This window comes from Dipodomys spectabilis, unplaced genomic scaffold (assembly GCF_019054845.1).
Source record: "Dipodomys spectabilis isolate Male_0828 unplaced genomic scaffold, ASM1905484v1 ptg000001l, whole genome shotgun sequence".
NCBI classification, from domain to species: domain Eukaryota; kingdom Metazoa; phylum Chordata; class Mammalia; order Rodentia; family Heteromyidae; genus Dipodomys; species Dipodomys spectabilis.
The window spans coordinates 32,975,024-32,992,155 of record NW_024870678.1 but is presented as its reverse complement, the minus strand read 5'-3'; the positions used below and the strand labels follow the sequence as shown (position 1 = coordinate 32,992,155).

At 44.6% G+C, this 17,132-nt stretch overlaps 1 protein-coding gene across 1 annotated transcript in view; it reads right to left on the bottom strand.

Annotated features, from left to right (window-relative positions):
* The window catches only part of Ccdc170 (coiled-coil domain containing 170), a 74,236-nt gene that overhangs the window by 39,988 nt on the left and 17,116 nt on the right, over positions 1-17,132 (bottom strand). Inside the window, exons 2-5 of the mRNA XM_042683688.1 lie at positions 11,790-11,918; positions 9,734-9,990; positions 6,768-6,912; positions 5,127-5,312 (exon numbers count right to left, since the gene is read on the bottom strand). Of these exons, the coding sequence (XP_042539622.1) occupies positions 5,127-5,312; positions 6,768-6,912; positions 9,734-9,990; positions 11,790-11,918 (717 nt within the window). The remainder of the gene's footprint in view (positions 1-5,126; positions 5,313-6,767; positions 6,913-9,733; positions 9,991-11,789; positions 11,919-17,132) is intronic.

Genomic DNA, 17,132 nt, shown 5'->3' with positions numbered 1-17,132 from the left:
CTTAATGTGTATAAGGCTCTAGGTTCAATCCCCAGCTCCAAAAAAAATTTAGTGAACTACTAAAGCTTTCCACATAATGTATTTACCATCTCTGATAAGTCAAGTAGATTTTATTAAGGAAAATTTCATAAGATAACTGAAGTAGACTCATTAAGCAAACCAGAAATCTGTTCTATAGAAACTAACCCTTAGCCTGGTGGATATTTCACTGCCTTCATCCATCTGGACTTTCCTAACAAACCTAGTTTCCTACCTCAAAAACAGAGCCACAAAACCATCATGAGACTCTTCGTAAGGCCATTAACATGTCAGTAAAAACACTTGATGGGATTTTTCAGTAGTAAATCTTTAGTGGTGAAGTCCCATGAATGAGTACTTTATTAAAGACCTCAAGCTTTTACTGCTCATGTTTTTACTTTACAATTTTTATTGTTTTGGCAAGAACCTCAAATCACAGTGAATGTGTTTCCAAAGTCTGAACAACACTGTCTTGGTCACTTCCAAGTAAAGACACTTATATAAGAAAAGAAATTCTTTGTAGTTGTTTGGTTAATCTTTAAATATTTATACAAAAGGGTTGCAATTCATCATGTCAAAATAGTTTCTTACTTCCTAATGATGTATTTTATGGACAAACATAAAGATGTATTTTATGGAAAAATATAAAATTCTTCCTAATTTCCAAGTCTTAATAATTGAATTAAAAATTAATATGAAGCTGGGCGCCACTGGCTCATGCCTGTAATCCTAGCTACTCAGAAGGCTGAGGTTTGAGGATTGTGGTTCAAAGATAACCCAGGTAGGAAACTCCATGATATTCTTATCCCCAATAAACTATTCAAAAAAAATCCAGAAGTGGTGCTGTGGCTCAAGTGGTAGAGCGCTAGCCTCGAGCAAAAGAAGCTCGGAGATAGTGCCCAGGCCCAGAGTTCAAGCCTCAGGACCAGCAAAAAATAAAATAATTTTTTAAAAAATTAGTGTGTTCCTCAAGAAACTAATCCCTCCCAAATCTAACAAACCAATTACTAAATGGGCAAGGGAACTAAAGAGAGACTTCTCAGAAGAAGAGATAAAAATGGCAAAGAAACACATAAGGAAATGTTCACCATCCCTGGTTGTAAAGGAAATGAAAATAAAGACAACCCTGAGATACCACCTTACCCCAGTCAGAATGGCCCACATCCACAAGTCAGCCAACAACAAATGCTGGAGGGGATGTGGAGAAAGAGGAACCCTATTACACTGCTGGTGGGAATGTACACTTATACAACCACTTTGGAAAGCAGTCTGGAGGGTCCTCAGAAAGCTAAATATTGACCTCCCTTATGACCCAGTCATACCACTTCTAGGCATCTATCCTGAACAACAGGAACCAGAATACAAGGACACATGCACCTCCATGTTTATTGCAGCAATGTTCACAACAGCCAGGATAAGGAAACAACCCAGATGCCTACCACAGATGAATAGATCTAAAAATTGTGGTATCTGTACACAATGGAATATTATGCAGCCATTAGAAAGGACAAAATAATAGCATTTGCAGGGAAATGGATGGAGCTAGAAGAAATCATGTTGAATGAACTAAGCCAAGAGCAAAGAGACAAATGGCACATGGTCTCCCTGATAAGTGGATGTTAAATCCAAAAGGTAAGGTGATATGACAAAATTAACAAGATTAAGAAACAAAGGACTTCCACTCATCTGGGTCAAATCACTACTAAATAACCCCATGCTGCTGATCACATGTATGGTATATATGTGTACACCGCAGGGAAACAACAGCGAGACCCATCAGCTGCACTGGACATTGGTCAAAATGAACTAAGCAATTTAATGGCAGTGATGGGAGGGAGGGAACAAGTGGGAAAGAGGGAACAGCTAACCCTATGCAAAACAAAAGAAATGTACATATCACCCAATGTGGAAGAAATAACTGTATTGCAAAGCTCATAGAACTCATAAATGTTATAGACCCTGATAGACAATTTGCCCCACGGAGGTTAGAATGTGATGTGACTTTAACTAAGCATCCCTATCCCACAATACTGTGAAATTTGGGAAATTATGTAATCACTTAATCACAATGAAGAATTTGAAAAAAAAATTAATGAGTTCCCACTCAAACTCTTCTTCTGCCCCTCACGCCCTACATGCCTGCTCAGCCAACGAAAGGAGCGGCCAGGGTGGTGCATGCATAAGCCATCAACAAATCAGTGCAAAGCCTAAGAGCTTCTCTGGGCTTCTCTTTGGGGTCTCCCCACTCTCCTTTCATGGTTTTTTCACTGTGAAGTAAGGTTTCTCTGTTTACCCTTAACATAAGTGAATGAATAATTTTTTAAAGTGACTGTCTCCTTTCTCCTCCCTCTTTCCCCCTCTCCTGTCCCTTCTGTTCCCTACTTCTCCCCTCCTCTCTCTTCCTTTATCCATCCCCTCCCCTACCCAGGTGAGAACCCAACAAGAAGACGGGCCTCTCTGAGCTAGAAAGCTAGCCTCCCCAGAACTCAACCTCCGCTGCACCCTGACTTCGGACTTCCCCAGAACTCTTGCCTAAGCCCTGTTCTGCTTTATTTTTTGCCTTGCCTGGTGTCAAACCCAGGGCCTCATGCATGCTAGGACGGAGCTCTTGCATTGAGCTAGACCGAAGACCCTGTGTGGTCATCTGTTATGCTAACACAAGCTGCCCAGGACATGTGGTTGATAACCATGATACAATCTTCAGCTCTTTTCCCAAAAATGACGTGCGCGAAGAAGAGGCGGCCACAGCTCCCCACATCACTACAGCCAGTCAAGGTGAGGAAGGCGCGGCCCCACCACGCCGGCGCCACGCCCACCGGCGGCGCCACGCCCACCGGCGGCGCCACGCCCACACGGCCACGCCACGCCCACACATCAAAGCCACCCTCCTGCTCAGCCTGGGAGAGCACGGGCCCTCCCTCTCTCTAATCTCAACTCCATCTCCTTCTCCAGCCCCCCCCACACACACACACACTTTTCTCCAGTGTACTTTTATTAACAAATTGCTCCAGTTCACTTCTGCTTTTGGAAGTTGGTTGTTATTACTAATCCAATAATTGGTTTCTTTTCCAAAAACTTTAACGAACATAATTAACGGATTAGACGGCATTAAACATACGGTAGTAATTTTCATGCTCAAACAGATCTAGTTAACTGAAAATGTCAAGCAATGCATGTGTAAATTAAATTAGGAATAAGACTCCTTTTGATCAACACCCCTCAGAATTTCAAAATGTCCGTCAGGTGTGGTGGGGCACACCTGTAATGCCCACTACTCAGGAGTTGGAAGTAGAAAGGTCATGGTTCAGATCAGCCCAGGCAACCCCAAGACCTTTTCTGAGAAATAACTGAAGTAGAAAGGACTGGGAGAGGTTCGAGTAGTAGGGCATTTGCTTGGCAAGCGCAGGGCTTTCTGTTCAAAATCCAGCACTTCCAAACACAGTTTTTAATTTTTATCTACTTGGATCCCAGCAGGTCTTCTAGGATTGGATTTTATATGACTCATTAAAAATTATATAAGATTATTCATGGCAGCCTTACTAATAATGATACCATATATAGTATACCATTTTACACTATATAAAAATGAATGTGTTATATATTAGATGAGATATATTCTTTTCTGTGTGTGCCAGTCCTGGGGTTTGAACTTGGTGCCTGGGCACTGTCCTTGAGCTTTTATGCTCGATGCTAGTGCTCTCCCACTTGAAACACAGCTCAACTTCCAGCTTTTTTTGGTGGTTAATTGAAGATACAAGTCTCAGAAGCTCACCCCCCCCCTCCTCCCAGGCTGGCTTTGAACCATGATCCTCAGATCTCATACTCCTGAGTTAGCCAGGATTACAGGCATGAGCCACCAGCACCCAGCTGAGAAACATGCTTTTATACATTATATGCATGCATGTGCACACAAGAGTTCCAGAAGGATTTAAAAGAAACGAATTTCCTCAGAGGAGAAATGTGTGCTTTGAGAGAGGAATGAGGGAGAAGTATTCACTGTGTACCGTTTTTTTTTGGTTTTTTTGAGTTTTTGTTTTTTTGCCAGTCCTGGGGCTTGAACTCTGGGCCTGGGTACTATCCCTCAGTTCTTCAGCTCAAGGCTAGTGCTCTACCACTTGATCCACAGCACCACTTCTGGCTTTTTGTGCTTATGTGGTGCTGAGGAATTGAACTCAGGGCTTCATGCATGCAAAGCAAGCACTCTACCACTGAACCACCTTCCCAGCCTACTGTGTATCTTTTTTTTTTTTTTTTGGTCAGTCTTGGGGCTTGAACTCTGGGCTTCAGCGCTGTCCCTGAGCTCTTCAGCTCAAGGCGAGTGCTTTACGCTTGAGCCACAGCGCCACTTTCAGTTTTCTAGTGGTTTCTTGGAGATCAGAGTCTCACAGAGTTTCCTTCCTGGGCTGGCTTTGAACTGAGACCCTTAGATCTCAGCCTCCTGAGTAGATAGGATTACAGGCGGGAACCACGGGTGTCCAGCCTTTAGACATTTAGAATTGTTTTTTTTGGGGGGGGGGGATCCGGTCGTGGGGCCTGAACTCTGGGCCTGGGTGCTGTCCCTCAGCTCTTCAGCTCAAGGCTAGTGCTCTACCACTTGTGCCACAACCCCACTTCTGGCTTTCTTCTTTTTGCTTATGTGGTGCTGAGGAATCGAACCCAGGGCCTCATGCATGCAAGGCAAGCTCTCTACTACTGAGCCACCTTCCCAGCCTGAAATTTTTTTTTTTTTTTTGGTGTCTTGTCCTGGGGCTTAAATTCAGGGCCTGGGCACTGTCCCTGAGCTCTTGCATGCAAGGATAAAACGTTACCACTTAAAGCACAGCTTTACTTTTTGGGGGGATAGTTAATTGGAGGTAAGAGCCTCACAGAGACTTTCTTGCCTGGGCTGACTTTGAACTGTGACCTTCAGATCTCAGCCTCCTGAGCAGCTAGGATTACAGGCGTGAGCCACCAGCTCCCAGCTACATTTAGAATTTTAGATCTTGTAAATATATTACTTATTTGTTTACATGAAAACAGCTTTTATTAATTATGGCTCACACACACACACACACACACACACACACACACACACACACACACACACACACACACACGGCATGCTGTACCTGCTTCAGCCTGTCATTCCCGTCCATCCAGCAGGCAGATTTTCTCTGCTCTTCCTTGACTTCCGATGCCAGCCTCATGATCGTCTCTCTGTTAGCTTTTGCTTCCATCTCATGGGCATTTACTGCCTCTTCAAGAGTAACCACTTGTCCTCTCAGAGATGCATTTTCCTCACACAGCTTTCTAACCTGAGCACAAAGTAATTATAACTAAAACATTAACACTTTCCTTTGTCTGCACCACTCAGTCCATAGCCTGGTAGTAGAGCCTATTCTGATAAAAAATATTAAAATCATATCCCTCCATAGATCCAAGCAAAGGCAATCTTGAAACTCAGCTCGTTAGGGGCTGACTCAGTGATCAACTAAAAATTATGCACCAGGTAGACACAGGACAAGGAAGATAGGAAGGAAGTTGAAGCTCCCGGAGAAAGCAACAGCCACAAGCCTCAGAAAGCATGGGGAAGCACTGGAGGTGGCGGGACTGTGTAAGGAGGTGAGAACCAGCCGTGGAGCAGAAGCCTCACTCAGCCCTTCCATTCCCACCTGCTCCCGCTGCGTGCGCGGAGCTATTGGCATGGTGACATGCAGAGAACACAAGACTGCTTATCAAAGGTAGCCTAAAACAAGCCGTTCACTGGTGGCTGGTACCCGTAATCCTAGCTACTCAGGAGGCGGAGATCTGAGGATCAACGGTTTGAAGCCAGCACCAGATGGAAAGTCTATGAGACTCTTACCTCCAACGAAACAGAAAAAAAGCCAGAAGTAAAAACTGTGGCTCAAGTGGTAGAATGCCAGCTTTGAGCAAAAAATGCTAAGAAACAATGCTTGGGTTCTGATTTCAAGACCCAATACTGGCACATAAAATACTTAAAGCACCCATAGATACGTAAACAGACAGATAGGCAGGCAGGCAGGCAGGCAGATGAAAGCAAACAGAAAAATCCTGGATACTTACATTGAGGGCTAAGATTATCAGGGCATTTTGCTTCCGGTGTTATGTATTAGAATTATCCACTGGGCACATTTATAAGATTCTCAGGGAAAAACAATAAATATAGGGAGACTCCTAATCTTATCCTTATATTAATAAATATTCCTCAAACAACACATTCCTGATTTTGTGATTGCATTTGGAACTAACGGGAAAAAAATGTCCCAAAGACATATTAAGATTAATTCTTAGCCTGGCACTGGTGGCTCATGCCTATAATCCGAGCTACTCTGGAGGCTGGGCAGGAAAGGCTGTGACATTCTTAGCTCCAATTAACAACCAGAAAACTGGAAGTGGAGCTCAAAGTAGGAGACTGCTAGCCTTGAGAACAAAAAAAAAGCTCAAGGATAGTATCAAGGCCCTGAGTTCAAGCCCCGTGACAAAAAAATTAACTATTAACCAATAAACAAATGCATATGGCCATGTAAATATATCTTAGGCAAAGTAAGTAATACTTGGAGAGTGATCTCAAATAACACTCGTGAGGGACGCTGGAAGTGAAGCTCAGAGCGGGTGTGGATAATTCCCGCAGGGAATGTGTGCTGTCCTTAGGTACTATCCCAGCCTCCTGCCACCCCTAGACTCAGCACAGCACTTCTTTTCCTGTCAGAACCGTGTATTGATCATCTCTTTCATCTTCATGCAAACACCTTTGAAATGAAATCTTCTTTCAGTGCCTCCTCGCGCTTCCTCTCTGGATCCAAGCAATCACAAAGTTGAGTTAGAAATTCCTCGTGTCTCCTGCAGTTCTCTGAGGCTTGCTTCTTAGTCTCTTCTTTTTCCATTGAACACTTCCTAACGAGCAAATAATACCGCAGAAGTCAGAACTTCAGCAATTTGTGGGAAATCATTGTCATTTTCAATACAATAGTTTCCCAAACCCAGTGCAAATTATTGTCAGCCAAGCCCTGCTAGGAAGGGAGAAATGCAGAAGCAATTTTCTGCCTTCTTCAGGAACCCTCAAGGCACCTTAGACTTAATAAGAGGAGGGGAGATGTAGGCTCAGTGGCAGAGGAGAAGGGTTTCTAGACTATGTACAGACTCTTCCTCATGTGTAGGGTCAAAATCCACATAGCTCTAGGTTTCCACTCAGGGCTCAGGAGGAAAGAGAGAGGCACACTATTGGTACCCGAGGAGCAACATTCATTTATCTGTAAACGCTCCACAATGACTTACAAGGGTGACATATATCAGGAACAGAGGATGGATGATCCCATACCTGGAAGAGATGTTCAATGACTGGTAAATATCATTATGAGCAGCTAATACCCAGAATCTTTAAAGAATATGGGAAGAACACCGGAATGGCCTGTCAAAGACAATTGGGAGACTTCTGTCCTATACTATCTCATTTAATTTTCAGATAGGTCTACCGAAATTGTATCATACATTATTAATGGTTAAAATATGCAAGGCTAAGATATCATGAAAAATTAGACACACATTAGAGGGAAATTTCAGAAATGTGGTGTCACTTTTTCAATATCCTAGGCAATAAGCATGATTATGGCTTTATCTTTTTCCCCATGGTGAGTGTTTACTGCAATTTTTCCCTCTATTCACAGAGTAACGAAACACATTAACTGCATATACTCAAAAGCATATCATCTTTCCATTTAGAAAAAAAATATACAAGGGGCTGGGAAGGTGGCTCAGTGGTAGAGTGCTTGCCTTGAATGCCTGAGGCTCTGGGTTCCATTCCTCAGCACCACATAAGAAAAAAGAAAAAAGCCAGAAGTGACTCTGTGGCTCAAGTAGTAGAGCTCTAGCCTTGAGCTGAAGAGCTGAGGGACAGCGGCCAGGCCCAGAGTTCAGGCTCCACGACCAGACCCAAAAAAAGAAAAAAGAAAAAAACATACAATAAAGAAAAGGATGACATTGTCCAAAAAGAAATGTATTTTGTTAATACTTAAGTATCAAATCACTAAGGCAATAATGAGTTATTGATCTTAACCCAGGCCCCTGCCCCCCTTTTTTTTTTTTGGTCAGTCATGGGGCTTGAACTCTGGGCCTGGGCACTGTCCCTCAGCTCTTCAGCTCAAGGCTAGTACTCCACCACTTGAGCCACAGTGCCACTTCCAGCTTTTTCTGCTTATGTGGTGCTGAGGAATTGAACCCAGGGCCTCATGCATGCAAGGCAAGCACTCTACCACTGAGCCACCTTCCCAGCCCCACCCAGGCCCCTTGAGCAATATGCTAATGATTCTTTCCTTTTATTAGAAGATACCTTCAGCTGGCTGCTTCCTCTCCTGAGGAAAATAAACATTTAAGGATGCTTTCAAAAGCTGGACTCTCTCTTCTGGAAACAATATGAATAAATACCAGCTCAAATGGCACTTTCTCATTCCTTCAGTAAGACAGATGATTAGATAGATTGATAGATAGTTGGATAGATAGATAGATAGATAGATAGATAGACAGACAGACAGATAGATAGATAAAAAGAAAAGCTAAATGCATGTTTATATTGTCACAGTTATCACTGCACATAATATGTTTTATTGTACTGGGGTTTGAACTCAGGGCCTCATACTTGATAGACTGGCACTGTCCTATTGAAGACTCTGGTAACATTTACCTATCATCTGTCTGTCTATCATCTACTATGGTCTATCTATAAATAAAGCATTATGGAACCAAAAAAAAAGAGAAAGACATTTACTCATTACCTGACTTATGAAATGGTAACATCTCTGTATATCACCTTTCTAATAACAATAAAAAATTAATCATAAAAAAAGAAAACTCAAAAACAAAGAACCAATATGTCCCTGGGTTCCTGTTTTTAGCAAATGGAAGGTAATATTTACTCAGCGTCTTGGGCACAATGAATGCTATTGCTCTTGTTGGTTTGTTTATATCATTCAGACATTAACCTTAGGATTGCAAGCTTATGTCTCCATTTCAAAGGTCTCTAAACTACACTCACTTCTATTCATATTTCATCTGACCCAATAAAGTTTCAGGAATCTGCCCATAACCACATAAATGTACCTCCTGTCAAGCCCTACCACCTGCCATCTGTATGCACATGTGTACACACACACACACACACACACACACACACACACACACGTGACAGTAAAGTCATATGTATTAATGAGATATATTTTAGATGCAGGCAGCTCCCAATTTTGCCTCAGTGGTCATCTCTTTTCAGAACTAAGCATGGTAACCTAGGTTTCCTGAGATCTTTGCCTAAATTGGGCATCAAACCTAATGAGGAATGTTTGGGGTGGTCTGGCTTCCTGGTACTTTTATAACTAGCTTCTTAATAAGTGCTTTCTTCTGTGGACTTCCGACCACCTCAGGGTTAAATCTCCATTTCCAAGAATGCACACTGCAATCCAGTTATGCATATAATCCGCGTGGTGAGTGCTATAACCAAACCTATGACAACAATCTGTTTGTTAAGATACTTGATGTTTAGAAAGAACTGAGGAAAATTGTTCAAGATTGCAAAGGTATTTGAGGCCAATAACTTTTTTTTCAGATTGGGTTTCAGGGCCAAATAGTACACAGCATTCAAAGCACATTCAAGAACAGAAACTAGTGGCTGTCAGAAATGAATGTGGCCACTAGGTTAAACTACGAAGCTTAATGGCGCCATACTTACTGTAATTGCTCCCCCAGTTCTGTGACTTTCTTCATTAGTCTCTGGCTCTCCTTGGTTGCAGTCTGAGCTGTGATTTCTATCCTGCTTTTAGAAGTGGAAAGTGCTGCTAATTCTTCCTCCAGCTCACGAACTCTGTCTCTCAACGAGGTGACGAGAGATGATTTCCTGGCATTGCTTTCTTTGTAGCTCTCCATCTCAGCCTTTAGTTCTTGACAGCAAACTTCTTTAGAAAGCATCTTAGAGCGGAGGTCTCGAAGCTAATATGAAAAGGAATAGAAAGAGAAAGGAAGAAAGAAAATGGATGTAACAGTGTACCATGTGAAGGACATATAAGAAAGCTGAAACCATCTTACTTCTACACCCAATGCTGGTGGTTCATGCCTACAATCCTAGCCATTCAGGTGGCTGAGATCTAAGGATCTCGGTTTGAACCCAGCCTTGGCAGGAAAGTCTATGGGACTCTTATCTCCAATTAACCACCAAAGAGCTGGAAGTGAAGCTGTGGTTCAAATAGTAGAGCACATTCCTTGGGTGATAAGTGTAGAAACAGTACCCAGGCCCTGAATTCAAGTCCCAATACTGGCGCACAAAAAAAGAAAAAGAAAAACATTCTCACTCTTTTCTTCATGACTTAATCCAGCTTCCTTTTCTTTTTCTCCCACTTGTATTTGTATAAGCAAATAGAAAATTGCATCTTTTTTTTGTCAGTTGTGGAGCTAGAACTCAGGGCCTAGGTGCTGTCCCTGAGCTTTTCCTGCTCAAGGCTAGTGCTCTACCACTTTGAGCCACAGTTCCACTTCTGGTTTTCTGGTGGTTCATTGGAGATAAGAGTCTCACAACCTTTCCTGCCGAGGTTGGCTTTGGACCAATCTTCAGATTTCAGCCCCTGAGTAGCTAGGATTATAGGCGTGAGCCACCAGCAACTGGCCTAGAAAATTCCATCTTAATAACAGACTTCATACTCTTTTTCAAAACAAAATGAGCAATGTCTTGGGTCAACTCACAAAACATGTGTGGGGACACTGCTCAAAGCCATACAACCCTTTCCAGTGGTCACCAATTCTCTGCATTCTCGTGTTGCTACTTTTACTGCTGAGAACCAGCAGTTCAAGGAATCAACAAGCCACATGGTTTGTGATTTGATATTCACAACCTTTCCCAAGTAAAGAAAGACTGTCCAGCCAATCACAGTGCTCCCCTCACTTTCTTTTTTTTTTTTTTTTTTTTGTTTTGTTTTTGGGTCCGGTCGTGGGGCCTGAACTCTGGGCCTGGGCACTGTCCCTCAGCTCTTCAGCTCAAGGCTAGCACTCTACCACTTGAGCCACAGCACCACTTCTGGCTTTTTTCTTTTTGCTTATGTGGTACTGAGGAATCGAACCCAGGGCCTCAGGCATGCAAGGCAAGCGCTCTACCACTGAGCCACCTTCCCAGCCCCTGCTCCCCTCACTTTCTGAGCCATCACTGTGAGTGAGAAGAAAACTAAACCCAGGCATGGCATGGGTGGCTCACGCTTGTAATCCTGGCTATTCAGGAGACTGAGATCACACACACATACACAGAGTATCAGCTCATCATTCAGCAGGTCCCAGCAGCCTCAGGGACAGTACTGGTCACCTCCCAGGCCAGCGTGGACTCCTCAGACCTCTGGGCAATCAGCCAATGCCTCTCAGGAGACGCAAAGGGCCCATGGATCCCAACCTCTTTCCAGAATTTTCTCCGGCCAACAGAACTTCCCTAATGAAGGAATTCAGAATTCCCTTGTAAGTGTTCCAGACTTCGAGTGATCCACCTTAAAGGAAGGTATTCTAGAAGACGCTGGAAATTTCTCCAGACAGCTTCCACAAAGGCCCTCAGGTGCCCCAGACTGTGCGAGGAGGCGGAGCTTCTGGAATGCAGGCACTGCCCGCTTCTACAGCATGGCAAGGGCAGGCACGCCCCAGGAGAAGATCAGGGATAAACCTGAGGCGAAAATGTTTTTATCTGTATCCAACTATCTCCATTCCCAACTCTATATCCTGCTCAGCCCCTTCTGATTGGCGAGTGTGGACACTCTTACCTCAGACTGAGCGCATTCAAACTTGACCAAAGTGGCTGCAAGTTCGCTCTGAACATTTTCAGCCACATCCCGATAGCGGTTTAACTGCTCCCGGGTGACTGGGACTTCCAAAGAATGACCATAAATGTCCTGGGGGAGATAACATTAAAGGGAATGGTAAACAGGTTTCTCTATACAGCTGCACAAAGAAAGCCTAGACAGTTCTCTTTGTATTTCAATTATATCAAAAGTGCTACCAAGACTTAACATGGTAGCGCATTCTTGTAATCTCAGCTACTTGGGAGCCAGATATTGTAAGGATCACAATTTGAGGCCAGCCCAGGCTAAAAGTTAGCAAGACCAACATGCTAGGTGGTATACACGGTAACCCCAATTTCATGGGAGGCATGGGTAGGAGGACTGTGTTCTGAGGCTGACCCAATCAAACGTGAAAGATCCTAGCTGGGCACACCTAGGTGGCTCACACCTGTAATCCTAGTGACTCAGGAGGCTGAGATCTGAGGATCCCAGTCCCAAGCCAACTCCAAGCAAGAAATCCATGAAATTCTTGTCACCAAAAAAAGTTAGAAGTGGAGTTGTGGCTCAAGTGGTAGAGGACTAGCCTTGAGCACAAAAGCTCAGAGACGATGCTCAGGCCCTGAATTCAAGCCCCAGGATTGGCACAGGAAAAAAAAAGTTCAAAAGGATGTAAAAGAAAATAACCCAAATAGACAGTAACCCCAAAGACCAGACAGACAAAGTCACATAGGAGGAAAGATGTATTGCCAGCAGAGCCAACAAGGCCAAGTTCTCACGCGAGGGGAGAGAAAATGGCACAGGCCCACCCCCTGGGCAACCCCTTTATACCATCGGGGGCTTGAGGTGTTTCACCTGAAGCTGGAGGCAGGAAGTGCCTTACCAGTCCCTCCCACAGATGGTACTATGGAGGCGGAGGTCTTGGGCCAGGCCTGCTACTCAGAGTGGGGGAGGGGCGCACAGCTCAGGGGCCCCACAGGTGCTGCTATTCAGACACTGCAATTGAGGTTCTGCTATTGAGGTGAGGGAGGGGCTCAGGGGCAGGAAAGGGCATTTGTCATCTTACAGGAGGCGGCCCAGGAACCAATGACGCGCTCACTCTAGACAGTAGTGGGATCTGACATAGACAGACAATCATTGCCAGTCCGGGAAATATCACAAAACCCTGACTCGTGACAAAAATAAGAGGGTGGGTGAGGCTCAGAGGTATGATTGAAAAACTAGATCCTTTCATTTTGAGACACCAATGGTCACAATTCTCACGCTGCAATTCTGGTGATCCAATTGAGCTGCAATTCTGGTGAGCCAATTGATGCCGTTTCATCCTGTACAGTAGCAAGAGTCAGATTCAGGGGTATGGTGGCCCCAGGGCATTGCATGAAGTGCCAGCACTAAAGAAAACAAGAAATAGCCAGGCAGTGGTGGCTCACGCCTATAATCCTAGCTGCTCAGGAGGCTGAGATCTGCGAACTGCGGTTCAAAGACAACCAGGGCAGGAAAGGCCGTGAAACCAGAAGTGGCACTGTGGCTCAAGTGGTAGAGCGCTAGCCTTGAGCTGAAGAGCTGAGGGACAGCGCCCAGGCCCAGAGTTCAGGCCCTGCAACCGACAAAAGAAAAAGAAAAGAAAGAAAACAAGAAAGAAGAGCACAGGATTGGCCTTGGCCGGTTATATTTCCTTCCCCATCCCAAATGCTGTCTGACTTCTGCCCAAAACTAAAAGCATCAACCAAGAGCTATTGGAGGAAGGAAGGGGCGAAAGCTACTTCTTGTCTCATCGTGAGACCGCCACTGTTCTCCCAGTCCCAGCCTACGAAGATGACCGACGAAGAGGACCTCGTCTCGCTTGTCTAGTGACAAGACCACATGATTTAAATGGAAAAGGTCTTTTTTTTTTTTTTTGGTCTGGTCATGGGGCCTGAACTCTGGGCCTGGGCGCTGTCCCTCAGCTCTTCAGCTCAAGGCTAGTGCTCTACCACTTGAGCCACAGCACCACTTCCGGCTTTTTTCTTTTTGCTTATGTGGTGCTGAGGAATCGAACCCAGGGCCTCAGGCATGCAAGGCAAGCGCTCTACCACTGAGCCACCTTCCCAGCCCATCCCAATGCTGCCATCTGCTCTTTCTACTCGATCTCCTCATCACTCCTGGAGTTGGCAGAACGAATGCATGAGGTTAGACACAGCAGGGAAGCACAGAGTGCACCTGTCCCCCCAAAAGGGAATTCTCAGCTTCACTGATGGAGCAGATGAAAAATAAGGATGCCAGTTGGGTGCCAGTGGCTTATACCTATAATCCTAGCTACATTCAACAATGATGAGGATCACAATTGGAGGCCAGCCAGGACAAAGTTATTTCAGAGACCCTATCTCAACGAAGAGCTGAACACAATGGCACATGCCTCTAACTACAATGGAAAGCCTAAAATAGCCAGATAGCACACAGGGACAGAGCCAGGCAGAAAGTGAGGGCTTCTCCCCAAAACAGCCAGCAGGAGGAGGAGAGGGAGGGGAATAAAAATCAACGGAAGGCACAGCTCGGTGGTTAGAACTCCGGCTGGTAAGTGCAAGGCCCTGAGTTCAAACCTCAGTCTTAAACAAAATAAGAGTAAGTTGATAATTATAATAATAATTATAATCAAAACTCCATACCTGGGAAATCACTCCTATATTTGGAGGTAAGCCCTTGACCCACGGGGTAATGCCCATAAATTTTACTTTGTAAAGCTTCAGTTTTTGCCCTTGACAGCTCACTAAACTATCACAGCAAAAGAAACACATGAGGCAGGCACCCATACCCGTGGGGCGAGGTTGGGCCGGGGGGGCCTGTAGGGCTGGTGGGGGGCAGCCCCTAGGGCTGTTTCTTTCCTAGGGAATTATTGGGACAGAGATCTCTGCCCACCTCTACCCAGTCTCCAGCTCCTGTGGTCTTTGTGACAGTCCTGTAAGGAAAGCGTTGGTTTATGCCGGCACATGAAGGAGATCACACGGAGGAGAATTTCCTGTTCCTCTCAGCAGCCCCCAGGGACACATCTGGTTCACAGCCAGAAACCACCATGACCAACTGCTCAACTGCTGCTTGACACACTCCTGAAACATCCTCACCAAGCCTAGAACTTGACAACAAGGGTTGCTATGACTGGTGTGAGGCAATCCACAAAACCCCAAAGCAACTCTCCCGAGCGCTTAGGAATCAGCAGCATTGGCCAGTCACAACATGTCCAAGGAGACGGCGGACAGCAGACAGCAGGACACGCACCGCCCAGGCCTCGGTGCAGAACGCCAGCCGGCCCTCCTCCCACAGGAGCCACCACCACAGGCCCCTGTCCCACGCACGGCCACTTGGGAAGCGTCAATCCTCATCTGTCATCAGGAAAATAGGCTTCCCAATAGTTGTGATCATTTCTTCCCTAATACCTTTCTTTAGGAAGTGATGTGGTCGTATCATTATATCTCCTTCTAACAAAAACGACTGCAGCAGAGCACTGCGGGCTCACACCTAGAATCCTAGCTACTCAGGAGGCTGAGATCTGAGGATCAAGATTTGAAGCCAGCCAAGACAGGAAAGACTGCCTCCCAGTAACCAGCAAAATGCTAAACTGGAGGTGTGACCCAAGTGGAAGAATGCCAGTCATGAATGAAACACTGGGCAAGAGCACAGAGTTGAAGTCCCAGTACCAGCACGCACGTGCCCTTGCACACATACAGAGATACACACACACACACACACACACACACACACACACACACACTGTAAATCCACAGTTTGATACTTGAGTTCATAAAACCAACAAAAGAGGAAGAACTCTACTATACATATTTCCTAAAAACATATTCAGAAACCGAAAAGAGAAGGCCTAACAGAACATATTACTACTGGAGAAGAGTACTGACAGGATAGGGGTGCTAGTCTTAGATCTGGGGTACTCAGGTAATGACTTCATTTTTTCCATAAAAATGTGCTTATAGGTTATTGGCACAGTTATATGTAAATTAGAGAAAACATCAGTAACTGAGGTTACCTTTGGGTTGTAGGGGTACCCTTCATCATATTTCCAAACCCTTTACAATGACCATGTAATTTCATAATGAGAAATGACATCCTCCCCTTAAATTTCAGAAAAGGGACAAAAACTGCCAGCCTGCCATGGGGTGCAGCTGCAAAGAACATCATGTGGGTGACAAAGAAATGACTGGAACTGACGCAGGCTGGAGTCTAGGAGAAGCTGACACTGCGGAGAGCAGCTCTCCGTGAAGCCCTCCTGCAGCTCATAAAATCTGAGAAAATTCTTCAACTTTTCTTGTAAGTATTAAACAATCTTCACTTTCAAAAAAAAGAGATTGATTTTCTTACCCTATTAAAGATTCAGGAGTGCATCCATTCGCCCTCACATGAGCACAATCTAAGTGATTAGGTACCTTCATGCTAACCCATAAAGCAATTTTATATTAATTTCCCAGAACCAACTACCTATGATTCGATTCTGCTACTGATATTATTATGATAATGAGGGAAATTGCCTCCCAGGGCGGCTTACAGTCCTGACAGCATAAAGGATGGTTTCAAAGCTCGGTGGCATAAAGCAGAGACAAGCTTATTCATAATTTAGTACACAATGTGTGCCATTATCTGACCTGCGGACAATGTCTTGGGCCGGTCCTGCTACTGGGGTGTTTAGCTGTCTTATTATCCTATGGACAAAAAGAAGTAGAAGAAAATCACTTCCCTGACACGCAAAAGCTCCCCAGCCATCCCATGCTCAGCTTCCATCCCATAACTCATGTCTTCTTTGTTCCAGCATCATTCCTTGTAGGTATACAACTCTATGCCTGCAGATGCTACCATCATCATCATCATCATCATCATCATCATCATCATCTCCCTCCCTCTCCCTCTCTCCCCCATCACATGGTGTCCTATAAATATGCATACTTTAGTAGACAAAACTAGATTTAAACAAAATCAGACGAAAACTAGATTTAAACTTTTGAAAGTGACTTTTCTTTTCTTGTTTTGTGGTTTTGTTTCTCTTTTTGGTGGTACTTAGGGTTTGGACTCAGGGCCTCATACTTGCTAAGTAGGTGCTCTACCACTTGAGCCACTCCGCTAACCCCTTCTTGTGTATAGTTTATTTTAAAGATAAGATCTTGCCAGGTGCTGGTGACCCAGCCTAGGTACTCATGAGGCTGAGATCTGAGGATCGAAGTTCGAGGTTCGAAGCCAACCAGGACAGGGAAGTCGTTGAGACTCTCATCTCCAATAAACTACTCAGAAAAAGCAAGAAGTGGCATTATGGTTTAAGTGGTAGAGTACTAGCCTTGAGCACAAAGAAGC